The sequence below is a fragment of the Mesoplodon mirus genome (genome assembly GCF_964341445.2).
Source record: "Mesoplodon mirus genome assembly, chromosome: 3".
Taxonomy (NCBI): domain Eukaryota; kingdom Metazoa; phylum Chordata; class Mammalia; order Artiodactyla; family Ziphiidae; genus Mesoplodon; species Mesoplodon mirus.
The window spans coordinates 193,919,883-193,943,848 of NC_138978.1; the positions used below are offsets into that span (position 1 = coordinate 193,919,883).

The 23,966-nt window shown below is 36.3% G+C and overlaps 1 protein-coding gene across 7 annotated transcripts in view; it reads right to left on the reverse strand.

The window, feature by feature from the left end:
* Positions 1–23,966, reverse strand: part of KCNT2 (potassium sodium-activated channel subfamily T member 2) — a 354,895-nt gene that overhangs the window by 228,422 nt on the left and 102,507 nt on the right. For all 7 annotated transcript variants that reach the window (XM_082615038.1, XM_082615036.1, XM_082615040.1 and 4 more), the window contains 2 exons: positions 23,057–23,136; positions 20,740–20,839 (listed from right to left, as the gene is read on the reverse strand). In XM_082615038.1, the coding sequence (XP_082471164.1) occupies positions 20,740–20,839; positions 23,057–23,136 (180 nt within the window). The remainder of the gene's footprint in view (positions 1–20,739; positions 20,840–23,056; positions 23,137–23,966) is intronic.

The following is a 23,966-nucleotide window of genomic DNA, read 5'->3' on the forward strand; positions in this document are numbered from 1 at the left end:
AAATAAAAAGCAATTAACTCTTTAAAATTCTTGTTTTAAAGAGAATTGCAAACTTTAAAAAACTATTAAAAGAAATTACCGAGCTCATTAAACTAAAGTACTCTTTGTGATTCTAGAATGTAACATCTACCTGGGTGATTAACATCTACAGTTGCTCCAAACCAAACCCATGACCTTTCTCACCAAAACAGGGCCTCTCAGGTTTTCACATCTGAGTAATGGAACCAAATTCCATTGTGTTTGGTTAGCCAAAACCTTAGGCATCGTCTTAGATGCTTTCCTCTCCTCTATTTGTAAATACTTAATACATGAGTCACCAAACCTTTTCAATTCTTCCCACCAAATATCTGTAGAATGTATCTACCTCTCTTCATCTCCACTACCACTGCCACCTTAACCTAAATTAATCATTTTTTTGCAATTGGACTCTTGCAAAAGCCTATAACTGGAACCCTACACCTCCTTTTGCCTTCTACAGTTTTTCTCCATATTACAACTACAGAGATTCTTTCTAAATTCATGTCATCACATCACTCCACTGTGTATTTTTTTAAAGCATTTCCTTTTTAAAAAATATAGTTATGTATTTGTTTTTGGCTGCTTTAGGTCTTAGTTGCAGCATGTGGGATTGAACCCACATCCCCTGCATTGGAAGGTGGATTCTTAACCACTGGACCACCAGGGAAGTTCCTCCACTGTGTATTGACACTTCACTTTTGTGAAGATAAGGACCAAAACTCTTGACCTGGCATTCTGAGACTTCGTCAACTGTGACATGGTCCTTCCTATCACAGCCCTTTTCACATGTTCTTCCCTCATCCAAGAGCTCTCAGCTCAACCCTCTCTCAGGGAAACCTTCCTAAAGGCTTCCTCTTGATCACTGTAGCCAATGAATCTCTTAGGCCATGTCACTCACCATACCTCCCCTGCCACTCATCTCGGTTATAACCTTGTATTTGTTTGTAAATATATTCCTTGAATAGTTGATGCCTCACTAAACTGTAAGTTCCACAGGATGAAGTAGTATGTCTATTTCACCCACCATTATGGTCCTAATGTCTTCCCAAGTACACGTCTATAGTAGCCTAGGCATTTGATACAAACAAATGGATGGTGCCAGTAAAGGCAAATTGTGAGTGATGAACTCAGTAACTCTGTCATTTCCAAAACACATCTCACATATGTTCTCAGTAACATTTGAGAAATCAGGCTAAAATACAGTATGCAGGAGTGAAGAGGGATAATATATATTTTTTTTGCAGATAGAAATTGTGTGCTACAAAAACTATGAAATAATTAAGGAGATAGCAATCTCTGTAAAATCATAAAATAAATTGCAAATAAGATGTTTGAGAACATTTTCAAAAAGAGATTGGTAATTAGCATAGATTTACTAAAAGCTAGTTATCAAACTAATGACCTTTTCTTTGATCTGATGTTGTTTTAATAGGTCTTGAAAGATCAGATACTTAAATTTAAATAAGACTTTGAAAAAAAGATTTTTTTTGGACAAGACTGTGCCATGTGGAATAAGTTTCAGGATCCTTAAAAAAAAGTTTCTACAAGACTGTAATATGTAAATTTTGATAAAAAGTGAGATCTCCAATGGAAAGTCATCTTTTACATCCATTTACCAGGCACTAAACTGAATAAATGCATAGAAGGAAAATGTACACATTCTAATAAAATGCTAGTGCCCAAACTCTCCTGCATAAAATAAATTTATCAGGAAAAAAGAATGTGGGATCTGATCTGCACAGTCCTAGAGAACCATCAAAACAAACAAGAGTTGAAACTGAAGCTAGCAGACAGAATAATTCCAAACGAGGCTTCAATCCCATTGACAAAAAAGCACTTGGAGGAAAGAAATCCTGTACAGAAATATTTATTGCAATGTTATCTATAGCAGGAAAGTAACTGGAACCTACCCGACCAACAAAAAGAGAATAGTAGTAAGTAGGCTCCTTATATCCTTAACAACAGCAAAAATACCATCCCTGAGAAAAAAGTCACTGATAAAAATGATGTAGATAATATTGTCATAATTGTATCAGTGTGAGTGTGTTACACATATATGTGTATAGATAGAATTTACAAAAGATTGGTGGTCAAAACACTAAAAATACTTATTTCTAGGTATTGAGATTTTAGGTAACTTCTACTTCCTTTTCCTTGCCCTATGTATTTATACTGCAATAATCATGAAACATTTATAAAGTCATAAAAATAAAATAAATTTCACTTTTTAAAATTATAACAATAAAATAACAAAAGCAAAGATAAAAATGAAATTTATATTACTCAGTTATTCTAAGTTAAAGTAGGCCTATAGATAAAATCATGTTGAAGCTTCATTATGAAAACTGGAAGAACCATATCAAACAATGGAAATAACAAAGTTAAATATGGAAAATTAATAATATGCAGCCTCAGCCACTCTTCACAGCACGCTTATTTATGGTGAATAAATACCACTCCTAAAGGTAAGAAAAGAGCTGATGAAAATGTCAGAACCGCTTTGGCCACAGAGGTGGAGGTCAGGCGGTGAATATGTTAACCAGAAGAATCAAGCACCTGGTAAACATGAGAAAGTAACAGGGTCACCACATGGGGCAGAATTCATATGAAAGACTTGTGGGTCACAGCTCAAGGTGAACTCGGGTTGCCAGAGCTCTAAACACAGAAGGCAAGCTAGTATTGTATTAACGAAAGTGTAAGATCCTAAACCAGGGAGGAAAATTATGACACTTGCCTAACCATAACAAACACTAAGCAATGAGTACTACCTGTGATTCTAGGTCCACGTTTTTAAAGACAGACAAAATTTAGCATGTGACCAGGATACTGAAGCATAGGAGAGTCTTGACAATATATTAGGAACATTTTCCAATAGCCAAGTCCTTTCAAAACTCAGGTATCTTTCACACCAACTGTCAGGGTGTGAACAAGATGTTCTTGTTGAGTCTCTGAGAGAATGGAAGTTAAGAGTCTTTCCATCCGACACACACGGGCTGAGGCAGAAGCGGCTTTCTGTCTATCAACATTCGTTCTCCCCTTCCACGGTACAGAGCTGGGTGCAAAAAGGAACTCTTCATCTAAAGGCCACATTTCTCAGGCTTTGTGTCAAGGTATGACATGTGACCGATTCTCAAATGAGATCTGGGTACGAAATACAAGTAAGAGTGATGCTACTCATTTGTCGGCCAATCACTTTAACAATTGTATGTGCCTTCTCCATGCTCTCTTCATCTTTCTGAAAGCTGACTGTGAAGGATTCTAGGGTCTTAGGACAGCACGTAGCCACAGAATGAAAGTAGCTTGCATGTATAATATTGAACTTACCATGTTATAGTGTGTGTGTGTGTGTGTGTGTGTGTGTGTGTGTGTCACCATATGGGGAAGTATACTGACTAAGAGCACCAGCACTAGACTCTAGTAAACAAAGAAATTCTTTTGGATTTTTGAGTTTACATGTTACAATACTTGGAGATGCTTTAATCTATACTATAACCAATGTATATGAGAGAAGAAAAGGTCTACATTATGATATTCAATCTTATTGGTCATCAGATACTTAAAAATACTGTGAAAATTGTATTTCTTCTTTGAATAGTTGTTATTCTAAAGAAGAAATACCCTTTAAAATTGGAATGTCATCTCAACACACTTGTTGCTCTATTAGGCATTGATTTTAAGTGTAAATCCAAGTACCGTAAAATATAAGCACATTTACATGCTTCTTACTTTTGTCTTTATCATTTGATGTTGAAAATTAATATTTACATGCTTCTTACTTTTGTCTTTATCATTTGATGTTGAAAATTAATAATCACTTCAACAACTTTTAAAGTGGGAAAGGCTGCGTGAGTTTTGACACATTGAAGAGCCACCATAAGCACCAGCAGTCAATGAGTCAATGCTGATGATTCAGCTCTCAATGAAATTCATAAATTACATGCTGGATGTGTTTCCTTTGCTAATGCCTTTAAATCATTTACTATGAACTGGGTGTACATGAGAGCTTGTCATTTGCATAATTTCATACATTAAAAGTAAAATTCTTTTCATACCCTTCAGTTTGTCCACACCGCAACACTTTCATATCAGTTTTGACTCCTGGGACTTAAAAATAAAGCAGAGCGGCACAAAATACCTTCAGCTTTATTATGTCAGAGGCTCTAATTAAATAAATCTCTTTGCCGTATTATCCTGATTATTTTAAAACAGAGCCTGTGCTCATAAGGGCCACTGCTGTTTTTCGTTAACCAATATTACATTGACAATGGGAACCAAACAGAACATTGTATTCAAAATGGAGCCCTGAGGTTTTTTTGTTATATTTTTTCATTGCAGTAATTTGATTTTTCAAATGTATATCCTCTGTAATTACAGTTGAATATTCTTACTAATATGTCATAGAAGTTAATTATGGGAAACTTTGTTCCTCTTAATGTTTTCCAATAATATTATCTCACTTTGCTATCACCTGCCAATGCCCTTTTACTCTTAGAAGGATTCTATCATGTCTCATTTTATGATTCCCAGGTCTCTCTAAAGTACATTTTATTTATAAATCACCAAGTTTTAAAAACAATGCTGGAGGGTTTTTGGAAGGGTTTGAAATGTGATCCATTTTTAATAACACATAGACAGAAAATGTAATAAATGTAATATTCACTGACATCTCTAGGCAGTGGTCTTCAATCATCTGGACTGTGCAACACCATCAGTAAAACCACTGAGCATAATTCCATTAATTCAGCAACATTCACTGACCCACCAAGTCCTATGCTAAGTATGAAAGCTACAAAGGCAAATACAACATGGCCCTTGACCTCAGTGAATGTATAGAGAGAAGAGAGAAGTAAACAGTGAAATCAAGGGCAACACGTTAACTGTGCTGACAGAAATATGTGGGAGACACTCGGAGAATCCCCAGAAACCACTCCTAACCCAAAGTGGCACTGGGTTATAGGGCATGATATCAAGTGAGAGTGTCAGATTAAGTTTTATCCAATAAATTGTGGTCCTGAAGGTCCAAAGGTTCTGAGGTAAGTTGAAAAAGAGTGAATGGGGAGGGACAGGAGTGGAAATCATGGGCCCAAGAACTGGGAGCAAATGTTCAAAGGCCCAGAGACAGTGAAGGGAAGAGTATAGGTAAATAGCTTCAAGTAGGTCAGCACGGCTGGACTAAGAGGCTGGTGAGGTGAAGTAAACAAAGGATCTTTATTTACTCATGCTCACCCATTACTCAATCAATACTCACTTGTTTAATAACTACTAGTGCCATATTGTGCCAGGCTCTTTGGATTCTGACAACAATCTGTGCCCTTGTGAAATATCTATTGCAATCTACTTGGAACAAATGGAAAACAAAATAAACAAGTAACAGACATACCTTATGTGAAAGAGATAAAGGCAATGGAGAAAAATGTAAAAAGAAAGGAAAAAAGAGTATTCAAGAGAGTCTTGTGAGGTGAATACAATTTTAAAGAGGTTGTTTGGGTAAGGCTTCACTAAAAGTTTGATTTTGAGTAAAGATCTGAGGAAATGTGCCAGAGTTACCTGATGGAACTCCAGACAGAGAGAACAGCAAGTATGAAGGCCCTGAGCTGGCAGGGTGTCTGGTGTGACCCAGGACCAGAGAAGATGCCAACGTGACTGGAGCAAAATGGGTGGGTGGGTGTGGGGGGGTGAGTAACAAGAAGGGAGATGCAGGGAAAATGGGGGTTCTTATAGCCATGACAGGTACTTTGGCATTCAGAGCACAGCTGTGCCAAGATCTGACTTATACTTTAAAGGAATACTGGCTGCTTCACTAAGAATAAACCAAAAGGGAGAAAAGGCAGAATTAGCAGGACTAATTAGGAAGGGTACTGCAGTAATCCAGATGAGAGAAGATGGCTTGGCCAGGATGGTAGCATTGAGAAGTGATCGTATGCTGAACTATCTTGAAGGTAGAAATGATGGAACTTTCTGCGCATTTTGCACATGCTGCAGAATGTGAGGAAAAAAGGGAAGTGAAGACTTACTGACTCCAAAACATTTTGCCTGAACAACTGTTCGGGTGAAGTTGCTATCAGACGAAATGTAGGAGGCTGTGGGTTGAGTAGGGTTTGGGGAAGGATGGGGTTGCCATTCACTGAGATGTAGTAAAGCACAAAAGTCTATTGGAACATGGCAAGTTTGCAATGCCTATTTGACCTCCAAGTAGAGAAGGTGAACGTGTAGTTAGGATTTGGGGGGTGGCAGGGAGGTGCTGGCTTCCTGCAGCCAACTAGTTAGAGATAAAAAAAAAAAATTACTGCTGAGGTTCTCAAAGTGGGGGGCAAATAGGAGAGAACTTCTGCTTCTTTATATGTAAGATAGGAATAATAACATTAAGTGTGTATTGAAGGAAACAACATATATAAAACAACTAGCCCAAAGCCAGAAAATATAAGAACTCTAAAATATAAAACCTTTTAAAGGGCTGAAAATTTCCTGAGGGTAGTTAATATTCCTTTTAGTAGCCATGTCTTCATTTACAGCAATATGAATACATGCTAAGTATTCAAAAAAGATATAGTGAAATATCCATAATTATATTCATTGAATAAATCATATCATAAATTATCATGTAAATTATTACACAATGAAATTTCACTTGTTAATCTTTAATTTATCTCCAAACCCTTTAATACATATGAAATCATTTTCACTATCTAAACAAGCTGAAGAGTAACCAATTCATTTATGCATATTATGTCTTCATTTTCCACTTAACTTTGATCTTTTTTTTTTCTTTACTTTTCTTAGGGCGAGCCTCCACATGAAAAAATAATTGTACAGAAGTCAGCCATCAAATTCGTTTTCTGCTTTGAAAATTATTTTCAATTTAGTAGGCTGGACAGAGACCCACAGTGGCTTTGAGATAATAATTATTTAGGCCATTACACACCCAGTCCCCTTCCCTACTGCTTCTAGCAAAAGACAGAAACTAAAAGGAAAACCCATAAATGAATAGAAATGCAATTTAATAAAAGCAACATGATAACGAAGGGAAAAGTAAGTTAAAATAAATCAATGTCATTTAACTCAAATTAGATAAAGAACTACACAAGCTAAATCTGCAACTTGAATCAGGCATCCCAATAAATGCTAATATGTATCTATTCAAGAATAAATAACCAGTTTTGTTGTTGTTTTGTTTTGTTTTAAGATTCCACATGTGAGATCATATAGTATTTATCTTTTTCTGTCTGACTTATTTCACTTAGAATAATGCCCTCAAGGAACCTTAAAAAAAAGAATGTCTAGACTATAACTGAAAATACTTACAAAACTGGTATACAATAGAGTAAACCTTTTTGGGGTATATGTGAATCAAGAACAGAAAAGTATTTGGGTCTTTAAAGAGACTGATTCATTTCAAACAGTTAAATAGAGTACTTTGACTAGCAATAAAAATTGTATAGGTAGGTGTCAAGTATTAGCATTAGACAAATAGATAAATGAAATAAGAGATGTTTTCAAAGAAACTACAAATATTACACTGATGTATTAACTGAAAACCAGATCGATTTAATTGTGACAAACACCTAAAATGTCCTTGAAGAAATAAATTCTATACAACATTCTTTAAAATTATACTACAATTCAGGAGGTGATTCAAAATGGCAGTGTAGAAAGATCCTGAACACACCTCCTCCCATGGACACACCAAATCTATTGCTACATATGGATCAATTCCCTCTGAAAAAGACCTGAAAACTAGCAGAAGAGTTTCTCCACAACAAGGGATAAAAGGGCCACAATGAGACACATAAGAGAGGCAGAGATTCAGTCTCATCAAAAACCCCATCTCTGACACAGTGACCCATGGACGGGAGGAATCCCACAATACAGAGCTTCTCCCTGAGAAACGGGGAGTCTGTTCCACACAGACACCCAACACTTGGGACCTGGAGAAATTAGCCCAGAAAACCACTAGCTTTGAACACCAGTAGGACTTAGGTTCAGGAGACCCAAAAATGCTGTGGGGTACTAGAACTCTGCTCTTAAAGGGCTCACATGCAGACTAACTCACCCTAAGACTCAGAGAAAAGGCAGCAGTTTGAAAAACACCTAGACCACATAGGCAGAAGATTCATTAGCCAATCTTAAAACAACTTCCAGGGGCACAGGAGTCTCTTTGGAGATCGTCAGGAAACAGAGGCACTGATGGATGCCATTTTTGTGTTCCCTCTCCTTGCTAGCATAACCCACACTATTTTGTGGCCCCAATGAAGCCCGTGGGTGCAGACCATCAATACAGGTGATGCCCCTTGAGTACCTGGTCCTGGTGGCCAAGGAGGCCTGCATTTCTGGGCCTCAGGAGACTGAAACAATTAGGCATCACAGCTCTTGGCAGGCTACCACCCCCATGACATAGCAGACTGAAACACACTCCCAGTTCTCCACTAAAAAAGGCCCATTTTCTTGTCCTAGAGCCTCAGTGCAAGGAGTAGCTTCAGGCTTTTCACACATCTAGGGGTTACAGAGGAGCTCTCAGGGAACCTAGGCTAGGGGAATGTCATCTTTGCACCCTCCCAGGCCTTGCTACAGCTCACCAATACCTCCAAGAAAAGAGCATATACACTCATCTACAGCCCTGACTTTTGCAACTGTCACCTCCAAATTACCTGGTTTGGAGGTCAGTAAAGATAACAACAGTGGTCCCACCAGACTATATATATTTACATACTTTAAAGCTGCTGCCTGAGAGTCTGGCTTCAAATCAGTCTGAAACTAAGGGCTGACTGAGATCCCTACCTTTGAACACTGATAGGGCTTAGCCCAACCTCAAAAACTGGAACTTATCAAGAATAAACCACACTGCTTAAACAGTCACAAAAATTTGAGAGACCACCAAGAGCTAGGGCAAGGTCAAACAATAATGTTCACTGCTCACACAATAGAACTCCTTTGAGACTGGGTGAGGTATCCTCTTTTGCCTAATACATAGAAACACAGAGAGGCAAGCAAAATGAGGAAATGGAGAATATGTTTCAAAAGAAAGAGCAAGGTTAAAAAAAAATCCTTAATGAAATGGAGATAAGTAATTTACCTGATATAGAGTTCAAAATAATGGTCATAAAAATGCTCACCAAACTTGAGAGAAGAACAGATGAAGACTTCAGTGAGGACTTCAGCAAAGAGATAGAAAATATAAGAAAGTACCAAACTAAAGTCAGACAGCTGAAGAATACAATAACTGAACTGAAAAAATGCAGTAAAAGTGTTCACTAGATCAAGTAGAAGAAAAAAAGAAACAAACTCAAAGACAGGATAATGGAATTCATTCAGTAAAAGCAGCAAAAAGAAAAAAAAATGACAAAGAGTGAAGCCAGCTTAAGGGATTTACGGGACACCATCAAACAGACTAATATACACATGATAGGGATGACAAAAAAGGAAGAGAGAGAGAAAAGGGGCAGAAAGTTTATGCAAAGAAATAATGGCTGAAATTTTTCCTAACCTAGGGAAAGAAACAGACATCTAGGTCCAGGAAGACAAGAGAGTTACAAATAAGACAAACCCAGAGAGAGACACATTACAATAAAAATGTCAAAAGTGAAAGAGAGAATATTAAAAGCAGCAAGAGGAAAACAACTTTTTATGTGCAAGGGAACCTCCATAAGACTACCAGCTTATTTTCAAGAGAAGCTTTGCAGACCAGAAGAGAGTGGCATGATAGATTCAAATTGCTGAAAAGAAAAATCTTCCAACCAAGAATACTCTTCTTGGCAAGGTTATCATTCAGAATCCAAAGGGAGATAAAGAATTTTCCAGATGAGCAAAAGCTAAAGGATTTTATCATCCCTAAACCACCCTTAAAAGAAATATTAAAGGGACTTCTTTAAGCTGAAAAGAAAAGGCACTAACTAGGGGCTTCCCTGGTTGCACAGTGGTTGAGAGTCCACCTGCCGATGCAGGGGACATGGGTTCGTGTCCCGGTCCAGGAAGATCCCACAGGCCATGGAGCGGCTGGGCCCGTGAGCCATGGCCACTGAGCCTGCACATCTGGAGCCTGTGCTCTGCAACAGGAGAGGCCACAACAGTGAGAGGCTGCATACAGCAAAAAAAAAAAAAAAAAAAAAAAAAGGAAAGAAAAGATATAACTAGTAACAAGTAAACAAAAGAAAGTAAAAATTTCACTGGTAAAGGTAAATACACAATAAAACTAGTGGACTGACCATTTATTAAGCTATTATTAAGGTTAAAAGAAAAAAGTAGTAAAATTAACTGTAACTACAATAATTAGTTATGACACATAAAATTTAAAAATGAAAAATATGCTATCAAAAACATAAAATGTGGATGGCAGTGGTAAAAATGTAGAGTTTTTAGAATATGTTCAAACCTAACTTGCTCTCAATTTAAAAGAGACTGCTATATATATATAGGCTGTTATATGTGAACATCATGTTAATCACAAAGCAAAAACCTTCAGTAGGTACACAAAAATAATAAAGAAGAAATCTAAACATAACACTAAGAAAGTCATCAAAGCACAAGGGAAAGGAGCAAGAGAAGAAGAAAGGAGCAGAGACAAACTACAAAAATAGCCAGAAAATAAGTAATAAAATGTTAATAAGTACATACCTATCAATAATTACTTTAAATGTAAATAGAATAACTTCTCTAATCAAAATACATACAGTGGTTGAATGGATTAAAAAAAAAAAACTCATCTATATGTTGCCTCAAGAGAGTTATTTCACATGTAAGGACACACACAGAACTTTTCCACTCATTTACTTCAATCCGGCAGAATGATATAACATTTGTAAATATATATATATCCAACTTAGGAGCACCTAAATATATAAAGCAAATATCAAGAAATCTAAAGGGAGAAATTGACTGCAACACCATACTTACATCAATGGATTGACAATTCAGAGAGAAAATAAAGACACATTAGGCTTAAATGACACATTAGATCATATGGATTTAATACACACATACAGGATATTCCATCCAGATTCAGCAGAATATACATGTTCAAGTGCACATGAACATTCTCCAAGATAGGACACATGACAGATCACAAAACATATCAGAAGACTGAAACTATACCAAGAATCTTTTCTCACCACATAGTATGAAACTAAAAATCAATTTTAGGAAAAAAACTGGATAAATCACAAATACATCAAAATAAAAAGACATGCTACTAAACAACCAATGGGTCAAAAAAGAAATCAAAGAGGAAAAAAAATTATTGTGAGATGAAAATGGCAACACAGCATTCCAAAACCTATGGAATGCAGCAAAAGCTGTTCTAAGAGGCAAGTTCCTACAGACACGGGGCTACCTCAAGGAACAAGAAAAAATCAAAATACACAATCTAACTTTATACCTAAAAGAACCAGAAAAAATGAAGGGAAACATTAGTAAAAAAAAAAAAAAAAAAAAGGAAATAATAAAGATCAGAGTAGAAATAAATGAAATAAAGACTTAGAAAACATTAGGAAAGACAAATAAAACCAAGAGCTGGTGCTTTGAAAAGATAAACAAAATTGACAAACCTTTCACTAGACTTACCAAGAAAAAAAGGGAGCAGGCTCAAATAAGTAAAACCTAAAATGAGAGCGGTATTACAAATGATACCACAGAAATACAAAAGATTGTAAGAGATTATTATGAACAATTATGTGCCAAACTGGACAACTTAGAAGAAATGAATAAATTCTTTGAAATATGCAGTCTTCCAAGACTGAATCATATAGAAATAAAAAATCTGAATAGACTGACTACTAGTAAGGAGATCTAAATAGTAATTTAAAAATCCCTAACAAACAAAAGTCTACCACCAGTTGGTTATACTGAAGAATACTTCCGAATATTCAAAGAAGGTTTGAAAACTAGCTGGCTAAAATTCTTCCAAAAATTGAAGAGGAGGGAATGTTTCCAAACTCAATTTTAGAGGACTGAAACCCTGATAATGAAACCAGACAAGAAAACCACACAAAAAGAAAATTACAGGCCAATATCCCTGATAAATATTGATGCAAAAACTCTCAACAAAATATTAGAAAACCAAATTCGACAGTAAATTAAAAAGGATCACACATCATGATCAAGTGGGATTTATTCCAGAGATGCAGAGTGGATCAACATCTCATTAACATTAACCACATCAGGAGAGACCTTCAAGATGGCAGAGGAGCAAGACGTGGAGATCACCTTCCTCCCCACAAATACATCAGAAATACATCTACATGTGGAACAGCTCCTACAGAACACCTACTGAACGCTGGCAGAAGACCTCAGACTTCCCAAAATGCAGGAAACTCCCCACGTACCTGGGTAGGGCATGAGAAAAAAGAAAAAAAAAAAAAAACAGAGACAAAAGAATAGGGATGGGACCTGCACCAGTGGGAGGGAGCTGTGAAGGAGGAAAGGCTTCCACACACTAGGAAGCCCCTTCACTGGCAGAGATGAGGGTTGGCAGGGGGGAAGCTTCAGAGCCACAGAGGAGAGCACAGCAACAGGGGTGCAAAGGGCAAGGTGGAGAGATTCCTGCACAGAGGATCGGTGCCAACCAGCACTCAACAGCCTGAAAGGCTTGTTTGCTTACCCGCTGGGGTGAGGTGGGGACTGGGAGCTGAGGCTCTGGCTTCGGAGGTCATATCCCAGGGAGAGGACTGCGGTTGGTGGCTTAAACACAGCCTGAAGGGGCTAGTGCACCACAGCTAGCTGAGAGGGAGTCCGGGAAAAAGTCTGAACTGTCTAAGAGGAAAGAGACTATTGTTCCAGGGTGTGCGAGGAGAGGAGATTCAGAGCACTGCCTGAAGGAGTTCCAGAGACAGTCGCAAGCTGCGGCTATCAGCTCAGAAACCAGAGATGGGCATGAAATGCTAAGGCTGCTGCTGCCGCCACCAAGAAGCCTATGTGCAAGCACAGGTCACTATCCACACCTCCCCTCCCAGGAGCCTGTGCAGCACACCACTGCCAGGGTCCCATGATCCAGGGATAAATTCTACCGGAGAATGCATGGCACGCCTAAGGCTGTTGAAACATCACGCCAGCCTCTGCCGCCACAGGCTCGCCCCGCATTCTGTACCCATACCTCCCCCAGCCTGAGTGAGCCACAGTCCCCTAATCAGCCGCTCCTTTATCCCCCTACTGCCTGGGTGAAAAACAGACATGAGAGGGGGAACTATATGCAGAGGAGGAGCCAAATCCAAAGCTGAACCTCGGGAGCTGTGAGAACAGAGAAAAGGGAAATCTCTCCCAGCAGCCTCAAGAGCAGTGGATTAAAACTCTACAATCAACTTGATGTACTCTGCATCTCTGGAACACCTGAATAGACAACAAATCATTCCAAAATTGAGATGCTGGAATTTGGGAGCAACTGTACACTTGAGATTTGCTTTCTGCATCTAATTTCTTTCAGGTTTTATGTTTATATTAGTTTAGTATTTAGAGTTTATTATCATTGGTAGATTTGTTTAATGATTTGGTTGCTCTTGACCTTTTTTTGTTTATATATATATATTTTTTTCTTTTTCTCTTTTTGTGAGGGCATATGTGTATGCTTCTTTGTGTGATTGCGCCTGTATAGCTTTGTTTTACCATTTATCCTAGGGTTCTATCTGTCCTTTTTTTTGTTGGTTGGATGGTTTTAGTACAGTTTTTAGTGCTTTTTATCATTGGTGGATTCGTTTTTTGGTTTTGTTGCTCTCTTCTTTTTTCTTTCTTTTTTTCCCTTTTTTAATGCTTTTTAATTTTTTAAATCATTTTTTTCATTTTTTATTTTAATAACATTATTTTATTTTATTCTATTTTAGTTTTTACTTTCTTTATTTTTTTCTCACTTTTCTTCTGAGGTATGTGGCTGACAGCGTCTGGTGCTCCGGCCAGGTGTCAAGCCTGTGACTCTAAGGTGGGAGAGCCGAGTGCAGGACATTGATACACCAGAAACCTCCACATAATATCAAACGGCAAAAGCTCTCCCACAGATTTCCATCCCAACACTAAGACCAAGAAACACTCAACCACCAGCAACCTACAGTGCTGGACACCCAATGCCAAACAATTAGCAGTAAAGGAACACAACCCCACCTATTAGCAGAGAGGCTGCCTAAAATCATAATAAGGCCAAAGAAACCCCAAAACACTCCACCAGAAGTGGTACCACACTCCAGAAAGACAAGATCCAGCCTCATCCACCAGAACACAGACACCAGTCCCCTCCAACAGGAAGCCTACAAAACACACTGAAACAAACTTAGCCACTGGGGGCACACACCAAAAACAAGGGGAACTACGAACCTGCAGCCTGTGAAAAGGAGACCCCAAACACAGTAAGTTAAGCAAAATGAGAAAAAAAAGAAACACACAGCAGATGAAGGAGTAAGCTAAAAACCCAGCAGACCTAATAAATGAAGAGGAAACAGGCAGTATACCAGAAAAATAATTCAGAGTAATGATAGTAAAGATGACCCAAAGTCTTGGAAATAGAATGGAGAAAATCCAAGAAATGTTAAACAAGTAGCTAGAAGAACTAAATAGCAAACAGACAATGATGAACAACACAATAAATGAAATTAAAAATTCTCTAGAAGAAGTCAACAGAAGAATACCTGCAGCAGAAGAATGGATAAGTGACCTGGAAGATAAACTAGTGGAAATAACTACAGCAGAGCAGAATAAAGGAAAAAGAATGAAAAGAATTGAGGACAATCTCAGAGACCTCTGGGAAAACATTAAAAGTACCAACATTCGAATTATAGAGGTCACAGAGGAAGAGAAAAAGACAGGAACTGAGAAAATATTTGAAGAGATTATAGTTGAAAACTTCCCTAATATGGGAAAGTAAATAATCAATCAAGTCCATGAAGTACAGAATCCCATACAGGATGAATCCAACAAGAAACATGCCAAGACACATATTAATCAAACTATCAAATATTAAACACAAAGAAAACATATTAAAAGCAACAAGAGGAAAAAAAAAAATATACAAGAGGATCCCCATAAGGTTAACAGCTGATCTTTCAGCAGAAGCTCTGCAAACCAGAAGGGAGTGGCAGGACATATTTAAAGTGATGAAGGAGAAAAACCTACAACCAAGATTAATCTATCCAGCAAGGATCTCATTCAGACTTGATGGAGAAATTAAAACCTTTACAGACAAGCAAAAGCTGAGAGAGTTCAGCACCGCAAAACCAGCTTTACAACCAATGGTAAAGGAACTTCTCTAGGCAAGAAACACAAGAGAAGGAAAAGACCTACAATAACGGACCCAAAACAATTAAGAAAATGGGAAAAGGAACATACATATTGATATTTACCTTAAATGAAAATGGATTAAATGCTCCCACTGAAAGACACAGACTGGCTGAATGGATACAAAAACAAGACCTGTATATACACTGTCTACAAGAGAGCCACTTCAGACCTAGGGACACATACAGACTGAAAGTGAGGGGAAGGAAAAGAAAGCAGGAGTAGCAATTCTCATATCAGACAAAATAGACTTTAAAACAAATACTTTTACAAGAGACAAAGAACGAAACTACAAATGATCAAGAGATCAATCCAAGAAGATATAACAATTGTAAATATTTATGCACCCAACATAGGAGCACCTCAATATATAAGGCAAATACTAACAGCCATAAAAGGGGAAATCAACAGTAACACAATCATAGTAGGGGACTTTAACACCCCACTTTCACCAATGGACAGATCATCCAAAATGAAAATAAATAAGGAAACACAAGCTTTAAATGATACATTAAACAAGAGGACTTAATTTACATTTATAGGACATTCCATCCAAAAACAACAGAATACACATTCTTCTCAAGTGCTCATGGAACATTCTCCAGGATAGATCATATCTTGGGTCACAAATCAAGCCTTGGCAAATTTAAGAAAATTGAAATCATATCAAGTATCTTTTCTGACCACAACACTATGAGACTGGATATAAATTACAGGAAAAAACTGTAAAAAATACAAACGCAAGGAGGCTAAACAATACACTACTTCATAACCAAGAGATCACTGAAGAAATCAAGGAGGAAATCAAAAAATACCTAGAAACAAATGACAATGAAAACACAATGACCAAAAACCTATGGGATGCAGCAAAAGCAGTTCTAAGAGGGAAGTTTATAGCAATAGAGTACTACCATAAGAGAGAAGAAATATCTCAAATAAACAACGTAAACTTACACCTAAAGCAATTAGAAAAAGAACAACAAAAAAAAAAAACCCAAAGTTAGCAGAAGGAAAGAAATCATAAAGATCAGCTCAGAGATAAATGAAAAAGAAATGAAGGAAATGATAGTAAAGATCAATAAAACTAAAAGCCAGTTCTTTGAGAAGATAAAAAAAATTGATAAACCATTAGCCAGATTCATCAAGAAAAAAGGGGAGAAGATGCAAATCAATAGAATTAGAATTGAAAAAGGAGAAGTAACAACTGACACTGCAGAAATACAAAAGATCATGAGAGATTACTACAAGCAACTCTATGCCAATAAAATGGACAACCTGGAAGAAATGGACAAATTCTTAGAAATGCACAACCTGCCAAGACTGAGTCAGGAAGAAATAGAAAATATGAAAATACCAATCACAAGCACTGAAATTGAAACTGTGATTATAAATCTTCCAACAAACAAAAGGCCAGGACCAGATGACTTCACAGGCTAATTCTATCAAACATTTAGAGAAGAGCTAACACCTATCCTTCTCAAACTCTTCCAAAATATAGCAGAGGGAGGAACACTCCCAAACTCATTCTACGAGGCCACCATCATCTGATACCAAAAGCAGACAAGGATGTCGCAAAAAAATAAAACTACAGGCCAATATCACTGATGAACATAGATGCAAAAACCCTCAACAAAATATTAGCAAACAGAATCCAACAGCACATTAAAAGGATCATACACCATGATCAAGTGGGGTTTATTCCAGGAATGCAAGGATTCTTCAATATACACAAATCAATCAACGTGACACACCATATTAAGAAATTGAAGGAGAAAAACCATATGGTCATCTCAATAGATGCAGAGAAAGCTTTTGACAAAATTCAACACCCATTTATGATAAAAACCCTGCAGAAAGTAGGCATAGAGGGAACTTTCCTCAACATAATAAAGGCCATATATGACAAACCCACAGCCAACATCGTCCTCAATGGTGAAAAACTGAAAGCATTTCCACTAAGATCAGGAACAAGACAAGGTTGCCCACTCTCACAACTCTTATTCAACATAGTTTTGGAAGTTTTAGCCACAGAAATCAGAGAAGAAAAGGAAATAAAAGGAATCCAAATTGGAAAAGAAGAAGTAAAGCTGTCACTGTTTGCAGATGACATGATACTATACATAGAGAATCCTAAAGATGTTACCAGAAAATGACTAGAGCTAATTAATGAATTTAGTAAAGTAGCAGGATACAAAATTAATGCACAGAAATCTCTGGCATTCCTATACACTAATGATAAAATATCTGAAACTGAAATCAAGAAAACACTCCCATTTACCATTGCAACAAAAAAATAAAATATTTGAAATAAACCTACCTAAGGAGACAAAAGACCTTTATGCAGAAAATTATAAGACACTGATGAAAGAAATTAAACATGATACAAATAGTTGGAGAGATAGACCATGTTCTTGGATTGGAAGAAATAACATTGTGAAAATTACTCTATTACCCAAAGCAATCAACAGATTCAATGCAATCCCTATCAAACTACCACTGGCATTTTTCTCAGAACTAGAACAAAAAATTTCACAATGTGTATGGAAACACAAAAGACTCTGAGTAGCCAAAGCAATCTCCAGAACGAAAAACGGAGCTGGAGGAATCAGGCTCCCTGACTTCAGACTACACTACAAAGCTACAGTAATCAAGCCAGTATGGTATTGGCACAAAAACAGAAATATAGATAAATGGAACAGGATAGAAAGCCCAGAGATAAACCCACGCACATATGGTCACCTTATCTTTGATAAAGGAGGCAGGAATGTACAGTGGAGAAAGGACAGCCTCTTCAATAAGTGGTTCTGGGAAAACTGGACAGATACATGTAAAAGTATTAGATTAGATCACTCCCTAACACCATACACAAAAATAAGCTCAAAATGGATTAAAGACCTAAATGTAAGGCCAGACACTATCAAACTCTTAGAGGAAAACATAGGCAGAACACTCTAAGATATAAATCACAGCAAGATCCTTTTTGACCCACCTCCTAGAGAAATAGAAATAAAAAGAAAAATAAACAAATGGACCTAATGAAACTGCAAAGCTTTTGCACAACAAAGGAAACCATAAAGAAGACCAAAAGGCAACCCTCAGAATGGGAAAAAATATTTGCAAATGAAGCAACTGACAAAGGATTAATCTCCAAAATTTACAACCAGCTCATGCAGCTCAATAACAAAACAACAAACAGCCCAATCCAAAAATGGGCAGAAGACTTAAATAGACATTTCTCCAAAGAAGATATACAGACTGCCAACAAACACATGAAAAAATGCTCAACATCATTAATCATTAGAGAAATGCAACTCAAAACTACAATGAGATATCATCTCACACCAGTCAGAATGGCCATCATCAAAAAATCTAGAAACAATAAATGCTGGAGAGGGTGTGGAGAAAAGGAAACACTCTTGCACTGCTGGTGGGAATGTGAATTGGTACAGCCACTATGGAGAACAGTATGGAGGTTCCTTAAAAAACTAAAAATAGAACTACCATATGACCCAGCAATCACACTACTGGGTATATACCCTGAGAAAACCATAATTCAAAAATAGTCATGTACCAAAATGTTCATTGCAGCTCTATTTACAATAGCCCAGAGATGGAAACCACCTAAGTGTCCATCATCGGATGAATGGATAAAGAATATGTGGCACATATATACAATGGAATATTACTCAGCCATAAAAAGAAATGAAATTGAGCTATTTGTAATGAGGTGGATAGACCTAGAGTCTGTCATACAGAGTGAAGTAAGTCAGAAAGAGAAAGACGAATACTGTATGCTAACACATATATATGGAATTTAAGGGAAAAAAAATGTCATGAAGAACCTAGGGGTAAGACGGGAATAAAGATGCCTACCTACTAGAGAATGGACTTGAGGATATGAGGAGGGGGAAGGGTAAGCTGTGTCAAGGTGAGAGAGTGGCATGGACATATATACACTACCAAATGTAAAATAGATAGCTAGTGGGAAGCAGCCACATAGCACAGGGAGATCATCTCAGTGCTTTGTGTCCACCTAGACGGGTGGGATAGGGAGGGTGGGAAAGGAGAGAGATGCAAGAAGGAAGAGATCTGGGGACATATGTATATGTATAACTGATTCACTTTGTTGTAAAGCAGAAACTAACACACCATTGTAAAGCAATTATACTCCAATAAAATGTAAAAAAAAAAAAAAAAAGAAAGTAGATCACTCTCTTACACAATACATAAAAATTAATCCAAAATGGATTAAAGACTTGAATGTAAGACCTGAAACCTTAAGACTCCTAGCAGAAAACATAGGTGCTAAGTCCCTTGACCTAGGCCTTGGTGATGATGGTTTGAATCTGACACCAAAAGCAAAGGCAACAAAAACAAAAATAAACAAGTGGGACTATTTCATACTAAAAAGCTTCTGCACAGGAAAGGATACCATCAATAAAATAAAAAGGCAACCTAAAATGGGAAAAATATTTGCAAATCATATATCTGATAAGGAGTTAATACCCTAAATATTAAAGAACGTATTCAACTCGACAGCAAAAAAAAAAAGGAATAAAAATGGTCATAGGATCCAGATAGACATTTTTCCAAAGAAGACATACAGATGTCCAACTGGTACATGAAAATATTCTCAACATTACTAATTATTAGGAAAATACAAATCAAAATCATAATGAGATATCACCTCCCACCTGTTAGAATGGCCATTATTAAAAAGAAAAGAAATAAAAAATGTTGAAGAGGTTTCAGAGAAAAGGAAATCTTCTTACACTATTGGTGAGAATGTAAGTTGGTGCAACCACTATGGAAAACAGTATGGTGGTTCCTCAAAAAATTAAAAATAAAACTACCATATAATCCAGGTATTCTACTTCTGGGTATTTATCCCATAAAAATCTCCCAAAACTCTAATTCAAAAAGATAAACACACACCCCTATGTTCATTGCAGTAGTGTTCACAATAGCTAAGATATGGAAACAACCTAAGTGTTTTTTGATGGATATATGAATAAAGAAGTTGTGGTATGTATGTATATATACACACCCACAATGAAATGTGTTATTCAGCCATAAAAAGAAGGAAATCTTGACATTTGTGACAACATGGTTGGACCTAGAGGGCATTATGCTAAGAAAAATAAGTCAGACAGAGAAAGACAAATACCACATGATTTCACTTATATGTAGAACATAAAAAAAACAAAACATGCTAACAAAACAAAACTCATAGATTGTTGGTTACAGAGGAAAAGGAAGAGAATGGGGTAAAATGGGTAAAGGGGATGGATTGTATGGTGATGTATGGTAACTAGACTTATGGTGGTGATCACTTTCTCTTGTATACAAAGATCAAATTATTATGTTGTACACCTGAAACTAATATAATGTTATTTTTACCAGTTTTACCTCAAAACTTATAATACAATTTAAACTAATCAAAAGAATATTGTAGAAAATCAGATAAAGATACCTTACCATTCATTTCCTTGTGAAGGGTTTTCTAGTAGCACTCGGATTATGTACAAAAAGCAGCTTAATAATTTGAGAGAAAAATTGAACAGACGTATTCTTAGACCTTTAAACAAACAACAAAAATTGGATTTTCATTTGAACTCAGTCCACAAAAGACTAAAAAGAATTGTCAAAACTACCAGCTTTAAGTACAGCACTCAAATTGTGTTTAGAATCTACAATATCATAATTGCTTACCCACTCTGAAGTTCTAGGTGTCTAAATATTGAAACAAAAAATGAGAATGACAGAATGTATGAACCGCAAATGACAGTGAATATTATACCCTATGAGTAAATCTACATTTGAGCATTCAGAAGCCACAAAAATCATGTCCAATCAAGATTGGTTCAAATATGCTTAGAAGTTTAAGCATTTTATAGATCCATGAATTTTAGAATAAATTTTAACTAACCAGAAAATCTAGCTGCTTACAAATTCACAGGATAAGTTATAAATCTTGTATCTTCTGAGCACCTTGTAGGTTTGATTGTAGAGAAATTATAATCATGTAAATAATTATGTATTATACAGTTAATTAGTAATTATATAATTATAGAGAAATCCTAATAGCATATGTTGGGAAATACAGAAGCACACACACACACACACACACACACACATGCAGACACATTTTTGAGACTCCACCAACTTTTTACTTTAGGTTTAAATACCAGGGAAATCTTAAAAATTTTTTTGTGGGAATTAAGACTGCCATGTATGTATCTTTGTGTCATTCACAGTTATGCAGCCTATAATACTTGATGATGAAGAAGAGTAATTAATATTAAGCAAAGTGTGTTTAAAGTCTGATTAATAGAAGCATTACCTTTCCTGCAATTATCAGGTGGTAACTGATTCACAGATTGTGAATAAAATTTTGAGGTCTCCTAAAATTAATTCTCAATAAAATCTGGAAATGAAATGCCATTTTGTTTTTACTCTGCTATAAGTGAGTGTACCTGAGGTAACATTTCTTAACAGTAAAAGGTTAATGCTTATTAATTGTGCAATTTTTCCTGGGTTTTCCTACTAAAATGTTAGGTACTTATGGGTTAGCTTCTTTATAAAGTCTTCTAAACTTAATGAAATTGCCCTGGGTTTATAGAACTGATCTCCTCAAATGACAGCTTAGTCAAAGCTGGCTGTTGTTGAAGTATTCAAATAATACATCTATTCCTTCTGGCCTGGAGAAAGAAAATTTTTAGTAAAATTAATTTTAAAATAAAGGAAACCTTCTATGCAAATGATGTGGCCTCTCCAGGTAACATTTATTGGTGGGACCAGCTTGGGAATTCAAAACAACTGGATTAGAGAAGCATTAGTTATTATTAGCCTAATCCTAAAACTAACCAGCCATTAAGGTTCTCTAGCCTGTGTGCCTTACAGACTGAAATATTCCCTGGAGTCAGTATTTGGGTAACTGCTCACAACTCAAGTTTCTATGAACACTATAGAAGCACAACTTACTTTAGACCACCCCAGGAGGATTCAGAGGTCAAAATTCAAAGAGAGCAAAGTCTACCCCAATCTAATGTAGACCTCTCCAATGCTTCTTGACATCTTAAGCAGTAATCACATGAAAAAACTGCATATTGGTTCATTATTTATGGCTTTTTCAAAGTACATGGTACTAGGGAGAGACAAGTATGACTGGCACTTCAACCCTGAACAGGCTTAGGAGGTCAGTGGCTATGCTAATTTCATGCCTCCTTGAAGTTCCAATGTTTCTCAGGTTTCTTTTTGATGATAAGGATCCCTGGGATGTTATATGCTAAGCTTAGCTCTATACTTCCTGCTTTTAAATCTCCCGGGAGGATGCTAGTAATCTGTACCTTTCGGAACACCCTACATGTTTCTTGTAATTAGGTGTGATGGGGAAACTCTTCCCTACTAAATCACTAAACTAGAAAAGTATTCCCCATTATCGTCACTTGGAATCACCAGAGTCTTCTCACAACAAGTTTTGGTATCCCTCCCAGTTAAAATATGGAACCCTCACTTAAATGATTTTCCTCAATGTTCCTACCAATCCAAATGGTCCACTCAGAAGTCTACTTACTGATGTGGGATTTTGAGAAGTAAAATAGTCAAGAAACCTTGACTTGACACCACCAGATGTAACATCTATTGTTTTCTAAGCTTTAATGCCTGGCAGATAAGCCTATCAATTTTACTTCTCTCTATAAAAGATATTTTGCAAAAGGATTACAAAGCTGGAATTTTTTAAGGTAAACATATATACAAATATATAGACAGGGGAATAAAATGAAAGACTTACTTGATCTCTGGTTTTTAATAAAAAATAACTTTAGTCTCTCTTTAAATGTGTTTTCATTCATATAAAATTCAACTTGCACCCTGCAAACAAAAAATAAAAACATAATTAATCTAAAGACTAATATATAAGAAAATAAAAATAAATTATTTGATGTGATACATTGTATACTTTGAGTGAATCCCCACCACAGAAAAGGAGAATTGAGTAAAATGCTGATTTTTTATTTTTGAGAGAAGCAGTCACTTTCAAATTTTAAAGATATAGTCAGTTCAAATATCATATGTAGTTGATTTGATTATTTGTATCAGTGGATATGATGAGTGGTATGGGTGATTTCAAACAGCAATAATGCAAAAGTCTTTCATATGTGTTTTTGGAATAATTTTTTATGAGCGTTTTCCTAATTCTTTTTCCTGTTATCAGAATCAACTGCATGCTTAAAAAATTCAGGTTGAACTAACCACTCCAGATCTACTGTATCTGAAACTTAAGGGACTGGGCCTGAAAATCTATTTTTATCAAGTCTTCACTTTATCTTGAGACTATTTGTGACAACACGTATGGAACACTTTACCTTTTTATTTATCTAGCTCATATTAAAATATATATGGATCAACAAAGGAGTGGTAGTTCAAGTGGAATGTTAAAGTCACCATAGAGAAGTTGCAAACCAGACAAATCAATTAAGGGACTGGATATTCTACATTTAATCTAGTATAAACTGATACCAACATTCTAAAACATAATAGCATTCTAATAAATGCATTTACTTTCTCCCTAAATTCTAGCAAACTTCTCTTATGTGATAGGGCTTAAATAATATTTTCAAAATACTGAGTGAAAAGAAACATTGTGTTCAGTGCGTGGTGACTTGTGAATAATCATCATCTGAAATTTTCTTAGTTAAATA